Source organism: Cololabis saira, chromosome 21, assembly GCF_033807715.1.
Source record: "Cololabis saira isolate AMF1-May2022 chromosome 21, fColSai1.1, whole genome shotgun sequence".
Lineage (NCBI taxonomy): Eukaryota > Metazoa > Chordata > Actinopteri > Beloniformes > Belonidae > Cololabis > Cololabis saira.
In genome coordinates, this window is record NC_084607.1 from 25143610 (window position 1) to 25164971 (window position 21362).

At 38.3% G+C, this 21362-nt stretch overlaps 3 protein-coding genes across 4 annotated transcripts; all 3 read right to left on the reverse strand.

The window, feature by feature from the left end:
- Positions 1-478: 478 nt before the first annotated feature.
- dhrs7b (dehydrogenase/reductase (SDR family) member 7B) lies at positions 479-8524 on the reverse strand. The gene is made up of 7 exons (XM_061711023.1): positions 8377-8524; positions 6960-7127; positions 6736-6854; positions 6237-6447; positions 4493-4585; positions 4251-4403; positions 479-1984 (listed from the first exon to the last, which is right to left on the reverse strand). The coding sequence occupies exons 2-7, from the start codon at positions 7111-7113 to the stop codon at positions 1779-1781; spliced, it is 936 nt and encodes a 311-aa protein (XP_061567007.1). The 5' UTR covers positions 7114-7127; positions 8377-8524; the 3' UTR covers positions 479-1778.
- A 1303-nt stretch (positions 8525-9827) lies between these two features.
- tmem11 (transmembrane protein 11) lies at positions 9828-14330 on the reverse strand. Of its 2 annotated transcripts, none has more exons than XM_061711025.1 (2): positions 14212-14330; positions 9828-10798 (listed from the first exon to the last, which is right to left on the reverse strand). In XM_061711025.1, the coding sequence occupies exon 2, from the start codon at positions 10789-10791 to the stop codon at positions 10282-10284; it is 510 nt and encodes a 169-aa protein (XP_061567009.1). In that variant the 5' UTR covers positions 10792-10798; positions 14212-14330; the 3' UTR covers positions 9828-10281. The 2 variants fall into 2 exon arrangements, with proteins under 2 accessions (XP_061567009.1, XP_061567008.1); XM_061711024.1 differs by lacking the exon at positions 14212-14330 and adding an exon at positions 13728-13822.
- Positions 14331-14970: 640 nt separating this feature from the next.
- On the reverse strand, positions 14971-18192 carry natd1 (protein NATD1). Its single transcript, XM_061711740.1, has 3 exons — positions 18028-18192; positions 17126-17244; positions 14971-16592 (listed from the first exon to the last, which is right to left on the reverse strand). The coding sequence occupies exons 1-3, from the start codon at positions 18125-18127 to the stop codon at positions 16476-16478; spliced, it is 336 nt and encodes a 111-aa protein (XP_061567724.1). The 5' UTR covers positions 18128-18192; the 3' UTR covers positions 14971-16475.
- Between the last annotated feature and the right edge of the window lie 3170 nt (positions 18193-21362).

Here is a 21362-nt window from a genome sequence, read left to right on the forward strand (position 1 = left end):
GTCAGCACTGTGCAGCTGGCAAACTACATATGTCAGGATACTTCGAATGGAGCAACGATAGAACGACACCAAGGAACTGTTATTGGTGAGAACTCTCAGAAAGTACCGTCTCTGTTGTGCTTTCTTGATGGTGGTTGTGATGTTAATGTTCCAAGTTAAGTCCTCCTATATGTGCACACCGAGAAACCGGAAAATCTGTTACCCTCTCCTCCGATAAATAGGGGTTGAGTGTTTGGGCTCTCCTCTGTGAAGCGTGTGACCGGGTCCTTGGTCTTGGTTCAGAACAAGGTTGTCTGAGCACTGCATTGACAGCTGCTCCACCTCGTCCCGCTAAGCCGACCCGTCTCCCCCAGAGATGAGCCCCACAACCGTGGTATCATCAGCAAACGGGCGATGGCGTTGCATGAGTGTGCAGGGGTTCAGTCTTGCATGTAGAGGGTTTAGAGTACCGGTAAATGAAGAGCTAGACATGTCTGAATGTTATTGTTTATTCCATTATCATGAGGTCACTCAGATACAGCAACTATTTGTAATGACATGACCAATAGTGGAAAGTTACAACCCAGAGTGAAATCACCTTATGAGTAGTTGGTTCACACACGTTTATTGATGTTGTTACAGCAAGTAGTTTTAGGTCGTAGGAGCTTAAACATTTCTACAACACATGAATGGATTATAAAGGAGCTAGCTATTATTCAAGAGAGTATTGAACACCTCGGATCATCTTTTACTTAAAAACTGTTAACAGTCGTTCCACTGTGTTCTTACTCAACTGAACAACAGTTTTTACGTCATTTGTTGATACCAGCCTGGTTGTTCCTCTGACCAGCGACCTAACTGGTATCGTCTCAAAACTATAGCAGCTTAATTACTTGAGAAACTTCCCTCCTTTTCCTAGTTTCTTTAAAACTACATTTCATAATCTGATTTGGGCTTCACGTATTTATTTTAAAGGACTTCTGACTGTCGAGGGGATTTTGCAGTATAGAAGCACATAAGAGCTGTATTGTCTTTCAATATTAAAAAGTGGTGTTTTCATTTTGTTTGATGCTACTACAAAAAAAAAAGATTTATATGAGAAGAGCACTTGCTGCTTTGAGGGTAACTGTATTCTCTACATCGATTTTGCATCGATTCCCATCAAAGAGGTTACTGACATTCACATGATGGCAAATATTCAACAAATAAATAAATCAGCTGTTTAAATTTCCTTGCTGCACAGATTAGCTGTGTTTGTCTTATGATTACTATCATAAAACAAGAGTCCAAGAAACAACATGGCAGGTGCTGCCATGTTTCAAAACAAAGAGAGATTTTTGGTAGAAATGTGTCTTTTTAACAAATACCATAATGTTTCACAATGAATGAAGCACAATGGTTGTGGAAAGATGTGCCAAAACTGCTAATAAAATTTAAATTCATTATATTTTGACATCTCATTCAAGTCACCACATAAATCACATTATGCGGTGTTGTTATGCGCTGATAAAACACAGTGATCCTGACGAAAGGTTTATTTACAGAAATACTCAAGTAGCACAGCCTTTATTACCTGATCAGTCACAGATGTTACAGAATAAGCTCCAGCCACAGCCACACGCAGGTTTCTGGCTCGTGTCTGCTGTTGAACTTGCTCAAGTCAAGAACTGGAAAGACTTACTACATCTTTTGACACATCCAGTCTTTTCGGACTCCGTAAGTAGCAATCAAGCTTTCACAGTTTTAGTCCAAGTGTCTGTAACACAGCACTGAGATGCTGGTGTCCTCCTGCTGCTGAATTACTCCTCTTTGGGTTTCTGTTCCTTGCGAGCGCGAGAGGCCATGAGCTTGAAGAAGAGTGCAGGCCACAGCGTGCGGAGGTAGACGGCCACGGTGGGCAGCGATCCAGCCAAAACCACGTCTTTGCTTCTCTGACAGACAGCCTTTAGGACTGCATGAGCTACAACTGTGGGGTCTTCACCTGTCACTGTGGTTTTATCCAAAACTGAACCAAGACAAGAGACAACAAAGACAGGAAAATCCTTATTAACAAGTGTTATTTTACTTATACGAGTTGTATTAAAGATCCCCTTTTGAGTTCTCATGAAAAGCAATTAGAATTTCCTAGTAATGAAAAGTCTTTGTTCAACAAACTTCAAAACTAATTTTAAATGATTTTCTATAAAATGGATAAGGTACATTTCCTGAATAAAACAGCCCTTCCGCTATGAGCAAAACTATGCTTAAAAAAGAACATTTGCAGATGCTTTCAAGACTTTCACATTTTTTTGTGTGAAGCTTATTTTATATTGGATGTGGGTAGTCTTTTTTTTTTTCTCCACAATTCTTGACTCAGTGCTCCACACCAGCAAAGACAAACATGTTTTGTTTGGAGTGCTTTGTAAATTTGCTTGGAGACAAAAATGGAAATGTCTCATTTACATAAGTATTCAGGCTCTTCACTGCTTAGTTGAAGCACATCTGGCAGCAATGACAGCACCGAGTCTCAGAGTTATCAATCACTGTGCAATAACAATAACAATAATAATAATAATAATAACCACAATCATATGCTGTAACAGCGTACCTCCCAATAAACATGTCTACCTCATACTGCTGCACCTTTCACTTTTTTTAAAATTGTATATATGTTAAAAAGAGCCATTTTGTCTATTTTCTGTTTGCAACTATTTAAATCCGGGTACAGTGAGCGAAATAACTGGAGTCAAATGTTCAAACTTGGCCAATAAAGCTGATTCTGATCCTGATCCTGATTCTGAGTAGTTCTGAGTTTGCAAACAAGCTAAGCAGACTGTTTATTAGGATGTTACCCCAGAAGTTTCACAGTTTCCTAGAAACCTACCCAGTATTTTCCTGCCAATATGTCTTGGGCTGTGCCTCCCAAAAATGCAAAACTTGTTTCTCATCCTGAGATCACTAAAACTCTGGAAAAGATTTTGACTCACGATGACACAATTTTTTTTTTAAATTCATCATTCATTCTACGGGTTGTTAATTGGTCTCTCAGCCTCTTTTGCAGAGAAACTTCCTGCAGAAAAAAACTGCTATTATCCTGTATCACTGTATCATCACTGATGCTCCACATACCGTCTGGAATTGTGTCGTGATACTTGAAATTCCCTGTCATGTGTCTTTTAAGGTTTCACTGATGGAGTGCTAGACTCATGGTATTTCTCTGAACGGTTCTTCTGTCTCACAACATAAACCCATGATCCCATTCTTAGCAAACATTGGTTTGTTGGTTACATGTCTAACATGTGACATTCATCCAGTTACTGTTTGCTCAGGCATTAGATCTAGACTAACATGGGGTTTTAGAATAATGGGGATCATTTTAAGCTTTTTCTTTTATCATTCACCAGGGGCCTCAAAAAGTGTGGGGGACAAAAACATGATTTTGAAAAGTGGGGGGGACATGTCCCCCCTGTCCCCAGTGGAAATTCTGCGTGGCAGTCACGGCGTTTAGCGCAGCAACTACGTGCTGCCACTCACTCGCTTTATTTTATACTATTTATATCCTTTTTCTACTTTTACTGTGACCACCAAATAATGTAGTTTTCCTGTCCTCCAACTCATCCACAACATCTGGATCTCAGTCTCCGTGAAATTTAGTGGGACCGTGGCTCGACACGTCTCAATTATCCTGACGCCCAAACAGGCTGCAGGAAGCCGCTGCGCATGCTCAGCAGGCTCATTCACATGCAAATACTACTTTGCATTGCCCATTTATGGTATGAAGTGGGCGTGTAGAGGGCGGGGTATGAGGCGGATTCACCTGCACAACCTTCCAGCTGGACTGTGATTTATAAAGCGAACATTGCGTGCAAATGTGCGTGCACGCGGTTTTATAGATCCGGATTTTTTTTTGCGCCCGCCATTTTCGGCTTTTGGGTTTACGTGCACTTTTAGTATGGATCCTACACACTCTTTTATAAATAAGGCCCCAGATCTGTACCTTGACAAAAAACACATATCTGCAGACCATACTCTCAACCACATGAGTTATGACCTGTGACACTATCAGGTATGTGTTTTTCTTAGTTATGAATTCAGTTGGCAAAGGTAAACTCAAATCAATTTCCAGAAGGATCAAAAATACCAGTGATTCACCAATGACCTGTTGAGTGATCTCACATGGTCTAAACAGTTATAGAAACAAATAAATAAATAAACAAATAAATAAATAAATACATTTAAACTTTCATTACACCTACTTAAATTAAAGTTATTCTCTTAATAGGTCACCTCACCTCCATACTTGGATCCATCTCCGGTGACGGCGTTGAGTGACAGGTTGGTTCGGATGTACCCGGGACTAATCACCGTCACTGGGATCCCGTAGCGGTCGACCTCTGCCCGTAAGCAGTCGAAGTAGGCCTGGGTGGCGTGCTTGGAGGCTGCATCTGCACACATAGGAAACTAAAATTACTATTGATTATTAACCTGGCACTAAAAAAAACCTTGATTGTAGTGCCCAGTAAAGACAACTTACAGGCTGATCTGTAAGGAATGGCTATCTTCCCCTGTACACTGCTGATAACCACGACATGGCCACTGCGTCTCTGAACCATGTCAGGCAGGAGGGCTGAGCAGAGAGCAAAGAGATAATGACTCGGGAGAACCTGGAGCATTTTTGACACACATTTGACAATCATAGCAAAAGAATAAATACAAATGACATTGGCACCCCTTAATTAAATGGTCCATTCTGTTCTCCTCACTAACTGTACTTACTGGACAGAAAAATGAAGTGAGCCACTGACTTGAGTAAGTGAATCTGAGGAAGGTAGCTCACTTTGATTACCTGGTAAACTGCTCAAAAAGCCTGTACTGACCAGTTCTTCAATGCCGACACTCACGTGTGCAATAAATCTCTGGCACAAGTCATTGTTCCACCTCGCCTACTACGACTAATACTACTGTCATTTAGCAGACGCTTTTATCCAAAGTGACTTTAGACTTAGACATCAGAGAGAACAAATAAAACATACCACTTTGCCTGGGGAGCAATTAGGGTTAAGGGCCTTGCTCAGGGGCCCAAGGTGGGTCGTCTTGGCTGCCATTCCGGGGCTTGAACCTGCTTGGTCCTCCCACCTCCGCCACTAGACTACCAACCCCCTGAAACTAGAAATCATCTGAATCCCCAAGAAAGCCACCACTGGCAGTGTAATGATTAAAGGCAACGTGGACTCACACCAATACTGTGCTCTGAGAGATGGATAAATAACAACCTCCAAACCAGTCACCTAATACCAGTTTGCCTGTAGATGGGGTACGTCCATGCAGGATACCTTTGGCACAGCACCACAATCATCACGCAACCACCCGGAAAACAACACAAGAATCTTCTTCATCAACTACAGCTACAGATTAAACACAATCATCCTGAAAACACTGTTCACTAAACTGTCCTGCCTTGGCATTTTCATTTACACAGTCACCTGGTTTAAAGACTTTCTAACCAAACACTCAAAGACCATCAGGCCTGGATGCCGTTTCTCCTCATCTTTCCTCACCATCACACTGAGCACTGGATCATCACAACACTGTTGAGCCCCACACTGCATTTATGGTATACACCTGGCTACCAGCCCATTATAATATAATAATATTTGTAAATTATACTGTAGAAGCTCATATTATGATAAGATGAGGCACCACACAAGGATGAGGTCCAGAAATTGGTGAGATGGTGATCAGACAATAATATAACACTAAACACAAAGAAAACTAAGGAACTCTCAGAACAAACTGTCAAATGCTATTTATAAATGGTGACCATATGGAAAAGGTCTTGAGCTTCAAATGTCTAGGCGCCACATTACAGACAACCTAACATGGTGTGTTACTGGTAATACTTCAGATGTGATGACAAAGGCTCAACGACACGTACACTTCAGGAAAAGGAACAGTCTAAGTGCACAGTTGCTGGTGATAGTCTACTCTTCTTCTGCTGATAGCAGCCTAGTGTACAGCACGTGTGTGATATGCATTATACACAGACTCAAATACAAGTGATGGATGTTTTACCGTTAGTACTGTTACCATACATGTGCACCACAGTAATAGCTGATTCTTTAAATTTGTACTCACTTTTTACTTGTATTACCATTTGGGTCTGAATGTGTACGGACTAAAGTGAACATATGTGGAGAAAGTATTTAAACAAGTAAAATCTTGATAGAATTATGCTCCAAATGTTGTTGTGTGAAATTAAATGCTTTGTGATTCTGAACCTTGTGTAAGAGCAATGGGTCCAAAGTAATTTGTTTCCATAACGTCCCGTTGAACAGAGATGTGGGTGTCCAGTATGTTGCCACGGTAACTGACTCCAGCATTGTTAATGAGGACATCCACTTGTCCGTAACACTTCAGGATCTCCTCTGCAGCTCTGCCCACCGCGTCTGCATTTGCCAGATCGAAGACAACAGTGCTGGGAGTGAAAGTCTGTTGGATAAGCAAAACAGAGCCGTTATGTTCAGTCTTCATTCATTTCAAAATCTTTAACTCTATAATGTTAGTAGGGAGGTACTGGTTGAAAAGCAGAGTGTAGTTTAAGTTATGTCTTCCATGAAGTGAATATTCTGGTGTGAATTTTTCCCACTCGTTTAACTGGTTAAATGATGAGAGAAAAGTTCTACATTTTACATTTATTATTAGAAAGTAAAGCAAAATATGTCATAGAACCATGTCCTATGGGTGTATCTTGATTGTGTGTGTGTGTGTTTTACATGCCTGCAGCTGCAAGCCTGCTGAACTCTCTGAAAGCTCCTGGACCACCTGTTGCAGTCGGCTTGCATCTCTTCCACACAGTACAAGTCGAGCGCCTGCAGCATGGAAGACTCGTGCACACTCTACAACACAAAATACCCTTCAGTATGGGAAATATCTATGATAAAAAATGATTAAAAAAATCTACCTGTAAGCTTAAGTGAAACATAAATGAATGTGAGACCGACCTTTTCCAAGACCGGAGCTGGCTCCTGTTATGACCACGACAGAACCTTGCACAGAAACTCCTTTTCTGAGACGGACAAGTATCCGGTACAACAGCAAGACTCCCACGCTTGTTAAAACCAGTGGAAGCATTCCTCCTCCCAGGACACGCTCCATGGCTGTCACTAACTCTGCTCAAAACGAAAAACCACAAAACCAAATAAAATCTACTAAAGGTTTTCAGTCAAGTCTTTAAATATAAAAGGCTCAAATCTACTCATGAAGTTTACATTAATAAACCTCATGTTTGAGTATATCTATACCTATCCCCTTTTCTGGACTAATTAAACAGCAAAATCTGTTTATTTGCATCTGTGTTTGTGTTTAATAGTTCTTATTTTTTATTTTGTTTTTCAGTCTGTTTGATTATTTCAGTAATTTTTGAAAGTTTTGAAAAACGTGTTAGTTTAGTTTTGTTTTCGTCTTAGTTTTGAGGAATTGACAAAAAAATCTTGGATGAAATCCTATCAACAATGTCATACAGTACAAAAATTATTTATTATTTCCTTCCAAGTTATGAGAATTAGGAAAAAAAGAAGAATTAGTTATTTAAAAAAAATGACATTCCCAATATACTGTATATATATATATATATATATATATATATATATATATATATATATAAGGCTTGACTCCAGTAATGTAGTTTCGTCTGCTTCATCAAGCGTCATTCCCAATTTATCTGTAAAACTTAAATAAATATAATATATATATATATATATATATATAATATATATAAAATATAATAAATGTAATGTAAAGACAAGACATGTTTAAAATAATAATTTAAGTGTCAACAGGTAGCTCTTACTAATGTTCTCACATTTTGCTGTAAACCTGGATTTGGTGCATTGTCCACACCTCAAATGAGAAACTCTTCATATAATCAATACTGAACTTCTTGCTTATTTATGCCATAAAAGGCTAGGCCAAAAAAAAATTCCCTCTTTGTGTGTTTGTGAAATAATCTCATGTGTTCCTTCTTGCAGCTGTGAATGCTCTGAGAATGAATCAAGGACCTACAAGGCAAACCTTGAACACAACTTTCTCATTTTGTGTATTCATTTCTGCATCAGTTCAAATGGTTTTTTAAGCCACTTTGAAAATAGAAAACGTTTGAAACTTAAATGAATCAATCAGCAAACTGAATCCAATGGTCGTGAAAATAAACACCCAGTTCAATATGTTATGTCAATTCTTTAAAAATATCAGAAAATCGATATATCCGTATGTTTAGACGTCGTATTTACTGGTTTGTTCTGCACTTGAGTGAATGGGATGAAAGCTAATGACCCTAATGCTAACATCTGCTAGCATTGGAATGTAAAGAGTAGACAATTTATACACGGGAGCTGTTTTTAAACCACCTAAAATGCTCACCTGAATTGTGTCTTGTACTATAGAGATGTGGTGTATATCTGTAAAGAATAAACAGACGTAGTAGTTCCGGGGACCGAGTGACAGAAACCAAAGTGTGTCTCCTCTACTGCCTGTCATCGTCGCAAGGGATTATGGGAATTGGAGTTCTCTTAACCATTGACGTTCACAAGGCAATTTTAAATGTCTTGTAAATGTTTTTATTTATTTTTTTGTTATAAGCTCAATCCTGTGACCAATCAGTTACATACCCAAACGGTGCTTTATTTACTGGACTGCGCTTTATGTTTTGGGATTTACCAGGCTGTTTACTTGGTTTGACAATCTAAAGGCTTAATAAGATTACGGTAATGCAAATGAAAAACATCAGGTGGCCTATAGCATGACAGTCACTTGAGAGCAGTCCTATTATTCTAATTATACACGTGATTTCTGGGATATACCTGTACCAAAAGACCAAATAGAGCCTCCCGAAAGTTGTTGACGGAGAGCAAAATTCCTGTGGGACACGATAGTTTCAGCAGTCGCCCCTAAACATAACTTGTTTTTGCAACAAATCAGCATTTTGACAATGTGTTATCCCCAGCCCATATGATCAATATACTCTGGAGATGAAGTAGCAGGGTGAGGTACTGACATACAGTTTTCATAAAGGTGTTTTATTTATTCAAATTTTATAGAGGCCAAGATGCAAACACTTCCAAAAAACTGCATACCTGTGGTTTTCTGCATCCTACTCACAAGCTGAGCCTGGAACATTTTAATTTCAACTTATGTAAATACCTAACCAAAATTAAAACATGGTTATACATTTCAAGAGATACCAGTGTCAACAGCTAAATATTCTATAACTCTTCTCTCAAGTCATGTTTTAAAAATAAAACATACCAACACCTGTTTGTCAATGATTTCTGACAAAGATTATTATTCACGCAAAACTTTCTTCAGATGTGAGCTGTCAGCTTTCACTGTGAACAGTTTGAAACAAACTGAGATGAATGGCAACACTTGTTCTGCTGACAATTTACAAAGGAACTATTTTTAAATTAGTGTCTGTAACATGAGTGCCGTCACCGACTACTCCACAAATTCACCTCTGGATTCCACTTTATTTTCCAGTTGTTATAATTTTTTTGATATATCACAACACATCCTTCATTTCATCTTGACGTATTTTTTCCCCCATCACTGATGGAGAAACCAATTATAAAGAATATGTCAATTACTTGTGTTTTTTTCTGTAGCACTGAACAATTTCTACGAGTCGATTGTCTTTATGCTAATGTGTACACATGTTTCGAAGACATGGAGCTACAACACTGTCTCATATAAACTCACATGGAATCATTAAAACCAGACTTTCAACTTAAACAGTCTCAAAAACAAAACGTGGCTCTTTTCTGAATGTCCCGTTGAATCCATGTAAAAGTAAAATAAAATACAGAAAAAGTGAGTTTGAAATATCCTAATGTTTAATGAAACAATGATGTACTGATCAGCAAGAAAGGGGTACAGTAAAACTACAAGGGAAAGGGGAAAGAGCGTGGTACACAAAACATATTTGTCCCATTTCAACTCCAACTCGATTCAGTCCACAGGAACTGCTGCCATACCCTTTTGCACTAACTTGTGTTTTGGGGATGCAAGTGGGGGGAGCAGGGAAGGAGGCGCAAGAATACTATGGAGATAAGTTTTCTATTGATGTCATATAGAACGAAGGGGGGGGGGGGGGACAATTCCTTCTAGTTTTAACTATAACCCTCTGATCAAAGTTCAAAATGGAAGCACCCACCACCCACGGGGATATCCGCTGGGCCTGATCTTGACTTCCAGTTTTCTTATATTGGGGGTGGATAGGTTCTGTTGTTTTTGTGTTTGTTTTCCTTTTTCTCGTCTTCTTCAGTGCACTCATACCGCATAGAGTTCATAGATCTTCTTGGCACAATATGCCAGGGCAGCTAGTGCTATCGTGTTATGGAGTCTCTTTCTGTGGACATCATCCCTGCGTACCAAAACCACGGGCGTCGAGGAGGTCAGCGTATGCAGTGGCAGCCGCGAGAGTTTTTGGCTGTCATATTCCACCTGGTATTTGCAGCAGGGATCGAACTGCCACGAAATCCCGTAGAGGGCGGCACAGGCCACACTGAGGGCACCAGCGGGCAACGCCACATAACGCGAGTATTCGACGGGAAGTGAAAGTGGAGTCAGGAGGCATGCAGCGCCTGATAACACAGCCGTCTTATGCAGGCAGTTTCCCACCGTAATCCAACGGGCCGTTTCGTCTCCGATCCGTGTGGGCTCAATGACAATGTATTTATACTGGGCCTCCAGTGCCTGCTCCAGCTCATACTCAAACTGGTCTTGCGCATTCTCCCCATTGTAGATTTCGTGCACAATGTAGCAGTCTGACGCTGCCATCACTCCCCTGTACCGAGAAAAAGAGGTAAGAAAAAATAAATACAAAAGGTTAAATAAAGCAGGATAACAGAAAAATGCAAGACTTTATCTCATATCTAATTCAGCTGATGATTTTAGTCTTGGTTTAGACATTTGTCCGTTTTTCACACAGCACTGAAACACTCTTATTATATGACCATCTGACTATTAATTCAAAGACATTACTAGTTTTGAAGCATCCCATTCGGTTTTTTCCCCCCCATGTAAAATTATAGCCATCATTTGATTATTTCCACCTCACATACTCAACTAACTACATTCCAATCAACTCTGATTTGATTATGGTGGACTTAATGGCATGTAGAAAGACCAAAGCACTGCTTTGGGATCAAATAAAAAAATGGAAACCATATATGCAGATCATTTGCTGAAAACAATGGCTTGCAAACCACTTTTGTCAATCTAAAAGGGCATACACAAATATATCAGCCCATCCGTCCCACGGCTGATCTCAGATCTCTCAACTGAAGTCTACTTTAACAGGAAAGGGAAATACAACAGTTTCAAATATCTGTTATCAAAAGCTGTCAATAGCTCTACTTCCAGTGTTGTTTGCAGATTGTCAAACAATTACGGTATTAATTTAAAATAACAACTTTAGAACTGAAGACTTTGGTGGAACAAAAAAATACATTTAAAAAAAAAAAAAAGGGGTTAGCAACTTCTTTACAATGAATGATAAACTATTTATATGTATGAACCAGACAGTTTTCAGAAATATTGCTTATTTATTAGATGGTATTTTTGTACACAAGCCTTTGCAAACTAGTAGTTAAAGCCAGAGGTGTCAAGTAACGAAGTACAAATACTTTGTTACCTTACTTAAGTAGAAATTTTGGTTATCTATAATTCACTGGAGTAATTATTTTTCAGACGACTTTTTACTTTTACTCCTTACATTTTCACGCAATTATCTGTACTTTTTACTCCTTACATTTTAAAAACAGCCTTATTACTCTATTTCATTTCGGCCTTTAAAAAAAACTATCCAGTTAAATTGCTCCATCCGGATAGAGTGAATTTGGTTGTGGTTGTTTCAGATGTTCTTGTCCAGTTTTGTTCTTACATCCGTTCCCTCAGATTCCTGCAACTAAACTTGGATGTACATTCCAATAAAGGTTAGGATAAATGATAACATGCCTCTGAAGTTTGACTTTTTGCACCATTACAATACTTATAGGCAACTAGTCATCATATCTCCTGCTCTCTGAAACACATGTTAATGCTCAATAGAACACATATATGGTTCTTTAATATATTTACATTATACTAAGATGTATTCATTTTCAATGGCTTTTGTTCTTAATGGCTTTTTCCCCCTTACATTACTTTTACTTTTATACTTTAAGTAGTTTTGAAACCAGTACTTTTATACTTGAGTACTTGAGTAAAAAACTTGAGTTGATAGGAAGAATGAAAAGAAGGAATGAATGAATGAATGAATGAATGAAGGGACAAAAGAAGGAAGGAAGGAAGGAAGGAAGGAAGGAAGGAAGGAAGGAAGGAAGGAAGGAAGGAAGGAAGAATGAAATGAAGGAAGGAAGTAGGTCTGGGCGATTTTGGACAAAAATAAAATCCTGATTTTTTTCTCTGAAAACCCGATTTCGATTTTTTTGGTAAAACTACAAAAGACAATGGAATAAATTGTTTCAAATATTTTATCTTTATTTTTAAAGAAAAATAGCAAACAAATTTCCCTATTGGGAATGAAGTGCAACTAAAAGATACTGTAAACCCCCCTTGAGTTTAGTAAAGTGACATTTACAATTTTCTTGACCAAACAAAGATGACTAGACGAGCTCTGTCTGTAATGCAGACAGCTCTCTTCTTCTTTTCCAGCTATATGAAAAAGAGAGAGGAAAATCGATTTTCCTTTTTTTAACATCGTCTTGACTAATAAATCCGATTTAGATTTAAAAATCGATTAATCGCACAGCCCTAGAAGGAAGGGAGAAAAGGAAGGGAGAAAAGAAGGAAAGGAAGGAAGGAAGGAAGGAAGGAAGGGAGAAAAGAAGGAAGGAAGGAAGAAAGAATGAAAAGAAGGAAAGGAGGAAGGAAGGGAGAAAAGAAGGAAGAAAGAATGAAAAGAAGGAAAGAAGGAAGAAAGAATGAAAAGAAGGAAGGATCGGAGAAAAGGAAGGGAGAAAAGAAGGCAGGAAGGAATTCATTTTCAATGGCTTTTGTCCTTCATGAGTTTTTTCCCCCTTACATTACTTTTATACTTTAAGTAGTTTTGAAACCAGTACTTTTATACATTTACTTGAGTAAAAAAACTTGAGATGATACTTCAACTTGTACAGGAGTATTTTTAAACTCTAGTAAACTTCTATCTGAGTAATGAATGTGAATACTTTTGACAGTTCTGGTTCAACAAACACAGATATGGATCAGGCTCGGCGAGGCCTCGGGTTAACACCGACCAGGCGGATAAAACACAGCCCGATGAGAGCGGGATATTGGTACTGGGCGTGTGGGGAAAGTAATAACTAAATAAAACAGTCTATGTCTGCGAGCCGAGGTCATGATGTTCACGGGTGAAAACACGGAGACTGAAGTTGGACTCTAAGTTCAGGTCGTCTCCCAGGCCCAGATGTGAGTGATACATAACAGTCCAGACGGAACATCCCCGGCCTTCACAGGGAAAACACCCCCCCAGCAGTTCTGCGACCTGTGTGAACATTTACAACAACATCGCCCCAGCAGCGAGTTTGTTTCTGCTAACATTAGCTGCTAACAGGAGCTAACCGTGGAGCAAAATCCCCACTTCTTTTGTCGGCTCCAAACTTTGATTTGTAAATGATATGAATTTTCAGAAACCACCATATGTTGACATTGCCAAAATGGTTTGGCCTAGAGAAATATATTTTGCTTAATGGCCCAAATGTGGAGTAACTGACCTCTCCCTGCTTACTGGGACACCGCGCCTCCTTCCCAGCGACGCCATGTTGGAGATGTACAAGTGATTGCATGTGACGTTTCAGAGCGCTTAGCATTCTGGGTATTGTAGTGTCCAAACGTTTTCATTTTATGAGTACGGCGCCTGTGCGGACTACAATTCCCGTGATTCTATGAAGTCAGTGTACCTGCCGTATGTATTTTGTAATAGCACATATAAGTTTGAGAGGTCAGACAACATTCTGTGTGAATGTAGCAAAATGTATGAAGCTGTGTTTGCTTCAGTTATGACAAGGAAGACATTACAACACATTCGAAAGGAAAATAAACGCACAATTCATTTAAGTGTGATATCATTAACTGTGTAAATACACTGTATCCATGTTTACCTCCGTTGCAATATGCCATAAATGTAAAATACAATAGTATAATCCTGCTTTTTTTGTCTAGTGTGGTGATTTCCTGTGTGGACGTCTAGGTACTCACCCATATTGTGCCCTCGCGTCTCTGCGTCCGTGGGTTGATGTGTATAGAGCCCTTTATTTATATGACTGTCCGGTAATCTGACGCGTTGGAGGAACAGCGATAATGGCTCCGTCAGGAATGTGATCTACTGAAACCACACTATGCCAGGGACAATAATGTCAGACTGGGCACGACGCGTGCATCAATACGAAACACACAAACAACCATGCAGCTATTGTGATATAGAAAATATTATTTCTGGGAGGTATTATGTATTTGATTGCCCCTCACAACTTTGATTATGTTTGCATATTTCTTCTGGGAACTAGTTTGCATTGATATACTGTTCAGTGTAATAAAATGCTACAAAAAAAGGAAATGTAGCAAGTAATTTCCCCCCCAAATAATAATGATTACAATGACGATGGTAAAATCTTTCGCTGACTGGCAGCAATAATCTTTGCCTCCCCGCTACACTGAAATAGCCTGATAATGTAATACTTCATACTGCCACCAGATGGCGCCAAAGTAAGGCCTTTTGCAGATCCTGAACGTATTCTCAAATAAAAAAAACAGAGTGACGAATGAATTTGACAGGTGGCATTGGTGTGTAGATGGCATCCAAATAAAGTAAAAACTACTAACTATTTTCAATTAAATACAAACTTTGAAAGATATACCACAGTCCATCATGGACTCTTATTCTTTGAATGAATTCTACATTTATATTCCCATTTTGATATAAACACACTTTTTAATTATCTGGTGCCATCATCTTTATTAGAAGAAATACAGAGAAAAAATATCATGTATAAAACAGTGTAATAAGAATTTCAACATTTGAATGCCTTTTTTATAGTTGTATGCTTAAAACTTACATCAGGCATTGTTTCCTTTTAACAAAAGACAAGCATATTAAAACACCCAAAAAAGACAGAAAAGACAAAATGACTTTGTCCATCTTTAGCTGCGTGCCATCTGAAGAAAAGTTTTTTCCTTATAATAATTATTGCAATAATCAGAAAGTCACCAGAGCAGATAGTTTGCACCAGGGTCTGTTGTGTAGCCTGAGCAAATGTTCTCTTAAACACTGAAGATTGTCAACAGCAGAATTTCCAAAGCTTTTTATTTTTTCCAATAAGAGTGAAATTTTTCTCATGTCATTTTTTATCAGCTAGGCAAAAAAGCCTTGTAGTTATAGTACTTTAAAAAAATCAATTTACAAAAAAGGAAAGCCCAGAATCAACAACTTAATATAACTTTCCTAAATAAGATAATAAAAATCACCACATCAAAGAACACTAATGCCCTTAGTATAATAGTTTGGTTTTTGTTGCTGGTTTAAGCCAAGCTATTTATTGATAAAGAAGTGTTAGACCGCACATTGAAAGACATAAAATCTGATTTGTGATAAGAGTCAGCAGCATTTAAGATGAACTAAGGAGAACCAGAGTTTATCTTCTCAGTTTGGACATACCGGTTTGTGTTGTGTCAATTACAGATCTCTGCACCTTTGATCCATCAATGAATCAATCGAGGACTCCAATAATAGACCACAGGATTTTGTTACAGGGAAAAATGGAGTACACTTTGAGACACATCACTCTTTGGGAGGATAATCATTTTCAAAATGTTAATTTATTTAACTATTATTACCGATAGAAAAAAAAATAAAATCACACTTTTGTATCTTGGCAATAATGTATATTGAACGCTGAGTTTTTAAGATGCATTTGTAATACACTACCTTCTACGCTAGCATTTCAGCACTAGCGAACAGTCACCACATGTGGAAGCAAGATAATGGCCAACATTTGAGGGGGGACACAGAAAAAAAGACAAATATCAAAAGGGATTGCAATATAAAAGTAAATATAATCTGAGTTTATTTAGAGCCCTGGAGCATTGCTTTTCATCCAAACCACCACGTGGAAAGGAGGACGCGATTGGCTACCTTGTAGCTCACAATCAGCTGAAATAAACTGTGGGATTTCACTTGCATGTGTCCTCATTACACGTCTAACCATCGCTTCACCTTTCAGTTGCTTCACCTTACTGAGTCGGGACCATGTTACCGCTGTGGACATAAATGAACCATCGATCCGATATTCATGATCTCACACCCTGCTGTGAGGTCACGTGTCTCTGGATTCACTCAGTGTCACATTTAACGATGCTTGGAAGGTCCTTTGATGAATTTCATCATGTGGCTCCAAAGCATTCTGTCACAGAGCATTTCTCTCCTGAGAGTCCTTTTCTTTGTCTCCTTCTGGTGTCATGCAGGGTCATTGATAGATATGTTCAAAGTACTGAGGCTGAGGATTCTCTTTGACATATTTTTGAATGTACCAGCAGGTCAAGTGAGCTTTCAGGTCCTCTTCCACCACAAAGTCCATGGCCGCCTGCCATCACACAATGCACAAAAACATCTTAATTGATCAGACTGTAACTGAATATACATATGTCTATAACAATAAACTTGTCAAGTTTGCAAGAAATCATCTCACCAGATACATTAATGAGGGGGAATTTTATTTACTTAAGGTGTTACTTTTTTCCATATTAAATAATGTTTGATTTTAAATGCACTTCAGAAGATTGGATCAATAATTTACAATGTTTAAATCAACATTAAAATTTATAATTTTGAAAAAACACAATGTATGTCAATCATGAAATGACCCCCCCTAAATAAATGTCTTATAAATAAGATATTTATATTTGACTACATTTAGTAACCATGTAAATCAAAGAAATATAGAACAAAGGGTAATGTTTGACATGAAAATTACTTACAGACTAAGATGAGTATGATAAAAGATGCAATAAATAATTATTTTGAAACTGATTCCTGAACTGTCAGATTTTGCAGCTTTAGTTAAAACATTGATTCTTTTAAGACTACATTTGAAAGAATCGGCCCATAAATATTTACCTTGGCCAAGTGTTTGGCAATTCCTCTCCCTCTATAGGCATCTGGAACTTCTGTGTGTTGTAAGTCCACCGTCCTCTTTCCAACATATTCATACAGTAGAACTGCGCGATCGTGAGATCCTGGGAACAGACACGGTAGTTGTAACCCAAATATCCCAAGAACTTTACCCCACCTTTCTAAGAGACACACATAATACTTAGAAATTAAGTGTAACAACATGACAATTGACAACCACCTGTAGAATGACATTGAGCTCTTGCAAGCACAAACTGTCTGAACGTTTCAGCAATTAAAACTCAATGAAAATTCAAGAAGCAACTTGAAACTGATACATATGGCTGCAACATGACTACACAATAAGGTAAATATACTTATACCCCTAGATGTTTCTTAAAGACAGTCGTTGGATGAAATAAAATTGATAAAAAAGGTTTTCATTAATAACAATGGAAACAGTGGTTTGCACCATTTTCTTTAAACACATCTCACACAATTAACACTGGAAACAGAAGTGAAATGCTGCATCCATCTGACTTATAGCACATTATCAACCCCCACCAGGAAATGAAAACAGGAGGATGGGATGGGTAGGAAGAGGTTAGGATGTGTGTATTTGAATCTGTGTACCACTTAAAGTTCCACATCTTTCCTCCCAGGAAAGGAGAGATGAAGGAAGTTATACAAGAGGGAACTGCAGCTTTCACCATGATGCTGACTCTTGCCCCAGTTTCTGACAAGAAATGTCGGTCATTCTGACTGTGTGAGCTGAACCAACGCAGCTGTGCCTGAAATGGCAGCTGGATTTCCCCGTCAGGTAACGACTGCGATGTTAGCACTAACGACAGCTAACGTGACAAGCCCGAGCTAACCAGCATTAAGGTTCACAGGTTTACAGCACCCACCATTCAGCCTGATTACAAACTGCCGCCGCCTCTTATCGTGCTCCACCTGGATCTGGGAGCTGCTCGCGTCAAACACGTTCGCCTGTGCTGCTTGTGCCATGGTGCGAGCAGGCGTGAACAATGATTGTAGTGCTGCTGGACAGAAATGGCTACACGAGACGGTGATGAGGAATCGGAGCAAAACACTCCATCCAACCGAATCAGCTGTGAGGTCACGTGACCCGCAGCCAATCAGCGCCGGCGGTGTCAGCGCGGAGAAAACAGTAAATATGGAAATAAAAGAACGAATTAACTTTGGAAAATACTGCTCAACATAGGAGAATCGACAGTTACAGTAAATTCAAACGCTTGTTAAGAAATTACATAATATAAATATGTATTTTGAAAAACAGTTATGGAGGATTTTTTGTGCCAAAATTAAATAAATAAATACATCATTAATTAATTAAAATGGGAATGAAATATATCATTAACTAATTAAACGTGTCAATAATTAATTGCAGTTTTACATTTCATGATTCACACGCAACACGAAATCATTAATTAAATGTGTAATTAATTAATTAAATGCTGAAATAATAAATATATTTTTTTACTTAAAATGAATTGTATTTTAATTGATTAATGACATATTTAATTCTAATTTTAATTAATTAATTACACATTTAATTAATTAATGATATATTTCATTCATATTTTAATTAATTAATGATTTATTTATTTATTTATTTAATTTTGGCACAAAAAATCCTCCAGAAAACAGTAGCCTACTCGAGTTGTAAAAAAGAAATCAGGGGGGATGGATGGTGGATTTTATCATATAGGGACAGATAATTTGTGCTGATTACAAATAATATAAAATATTACAAATAATAGCACTGACCAAAACACCTGCAGAAATACTGCAGGAATGACATAGCAGCAGTTAAATGCAGCATTCTGTAAGCTTTAAATATCCACTGGGTTTACATCAAATACATCAAAACACAAAAATAAAAACTGTTTTCTGAACTTATCAATATGCTTCTGTCCTTCACAGGATATGTAAAATGGATCACTGCAAAAACTCAAAATCTTAACAAGAATATTTGTCCTATTTCTAGTTAAAATGTCTCATTTTAGTAAAAAAAATCTCATTACACTTAAAACAAGACTCATCACTGGAAAAAACAACAATTTTCACCTGTTTCAAGTAGATTTTCACTTGAAATAAGTAGAAAAATCTGCCAGTGGAACAAGATTTTTTGCATGTAATAAGAAGATAAATCTTGTCCCACTGGCAGATTTTTCTACATATTTCAAGTGAAAATTTACTTGAAACAGGTGAAAATTGTCAAATAAGTAATTTTTCTGGTGTTATTTTTCTGGTGATGACTCTAAACGTTGAAATAGCAGTAATACCACATTAATTGATGAAATGACATAAGGGATGGAAAGGGGGGATGGCAGTTTTACAGGGGGGATGATTTTGACCGTTTTCATTTCAGGGGGGGATGCCAACCCCCCTCATCCCCCCTCAACTCCAGTACTGGTAGTAAAACAGACAATTCATCATGTTAAAGCAACGCTATCAGGATATTTTGCGTTAACTCTATCAACATAGTTTTTATTTACTTTTTTGTGAAATTCCAGAAATGCATTTTTGTCAATTTGTTAACAGAAACACTAATTTTGTTTGAGCATGTAATAATAGCAATAAGAGATATGATTTAAAAAATACCAAGGGGGTAAATTGCTTTGCTGTTTGCAGGACATGATTGTACTGTCTCTCCATGTTAAGAATAGGAAGCTACAGTATACCACCTTTCCAAGTGAAACTGTGAGCAATCAAATGTCCTATTGAAAGTGTAGACATAAGAGCTATTTGACTTTCTGAACATAAACATGTAGGGTGAGTTCACTGTGACTTTCACGGTAATGTTGAATGTAGCTATTCAATGTCACACTGTTACTGGGACTCATTATGTCGTGCATATGTATAGGCTACTACATGCATATACAGTGCTTTGCGAAAGTATTTGCCCCCCTTGAACTTTGTTACATTTTGCCGCATTTCAGACTTCAAACATAAAGATATAAAACTGCAAATTTTTGTGAAGAATCAACAACAAGTGGAACACAATCATGAAGTGGAACGAAATGTATTGGATATTTCAAACTTTTTTAACAAATAAAAAACTGAAAAGGTGTGCGTGCAAAATTATTCAGCCCCTTTACTTTCAGTGCAGCAAACTCTGTCCAGAAGTTCAGTGAGGATCTCTGAATGATCCAGTGTTGACCTAAATGACTAATGATGATAAATGGAATCCACCAGTGTGTAATCACGTCTCCGTATAAATGCACCTGCACTGTGATCGTCTCAGAGGTCCGTTTAAAGTGCAGAGAGCATCATGAAGAACAAGGAACACACCGGGCAGGTCCCAGATACTGTTGTGGAGAAGTTTAAAGCTGGATTTGGATACAAAAAGGTTTCCCAAGCTTTAAACATCCCAAGGAGCACTGTGCAAGTGATTATATTGAAATTGAAGGAGTATCAGACCACTGCAAATCTACCAAGACCTGGTCGTCCCTCTACACTTTCAGCTCATACAAGGAGAAGACTGATCAGAGATGCAGCCAAGAGGCCCATGATCACTCTGGATGAACTGCAGAGCTCTACAGCTGAGGTGAGAGACTCTGTCCATACGACAACAATCAGTCGTGTACTGCACAATTATGGCCTTTATGGAAGAGTGGCAAGAAGAAAGCCATTTCTTAAAGATATCCATATAAATTGTCGTTTAAAGTTTGCCACAAGCCACCTGGGAGACACCCCAAACATGTGGAAGAAGGTGCTCTGGTCAGATCAGACCAAAATCAAACTTTTTGGCAACAATGCAAGACGTTGTGTTTGGCGTAAAAGCAACACATCTCATCCCCCTCAACACACCATCCCCACTGTCAAACATGGTGGTGGCAGCATCATGGTTTGGGCCTGGTTTTCTTCAGCAGGGACAGGGAAGATGGTTAAAATTGATGGGAAGATGGATGGAGCCAAATACAGAACCATTCTGGAAGAAAACCTGATGGAGTCTGCAAAAGACCTGAGACTGGGACGGAGATTTGTCTTCCAACAAGACAATGATCCAAAATATAAAGCAAAATCTACAATGGAATGGTTCACAAAAAACATATCCAGGTGTTAGAATGGCCAAGTCAAAGTCCAGACCTGAATCCAATCGGGAATTTGTGGAAAGAACTGAAAACTGCTGTTCACAAACGCTCTTCATCCAACCTCACTGAGCTCCAGCTGTTTTGCAAGCAGGAATGGGCAAAAATTTCATTCTCTCGATGTG

Coding starts and splice junctions, on each gene's coding strand:
- natd1 (XM_061711740.1), bottom strand. CDS start 18,127: ATGGCACAAGCAGCACAGGCGAACGTGTTTGACGCGAGCAGCTCCCAG. Junction 17,245..18,027: donor GTTTGTAATCAGGCTGAATG/GTGGGTGCTGTA, acceptor GTCTGTTCCCAG/GATCTCACGATCGCGCAGTT. Junction 16,593..17,125: donor TTGCCAAACACTTGGCCAAG/GTAAATATTTAT, acceptor GTGTGATGGCAG/GCGGCCATGGACTTTGTGGT.
- tmem11 (XM_061711024.1), bottom strand. CDS start 13,774: ATGGCGTCGCTGGGAAGGAGGCGCGGTGTCCCAGTAAGCAGGGAGAG. Junction 10,799..13,727: donor GTCCCAGTAAGCAGGGAGAG/GTCAGTTACTCC, acceptor TTCTCGGTACAG/GGGAGTGATGGCAGCGTCAG.
- dhrs7b (XM_061711023.1), bottom strand. CDS start 7,113: ATGGAGCGTGTCCTGGGAGGAGGAATGCTTCCACTGGTTTTAACAAGC. Junction 6,855..6,959: donor CAGCTCCGGTCTTGGAAAAG/GTCGGTCTCACA, acceptor TTTGTGTTGTAG/AGTGTGCACGAGTCTTCCAT. Junction 4,404..4,492: donor CATTCCTTACAGATCAGCCT/GTAAGTTGTCTT, acceptor CTATGTGTGCAG/ATGCAGCCTCCAAGCACGCC.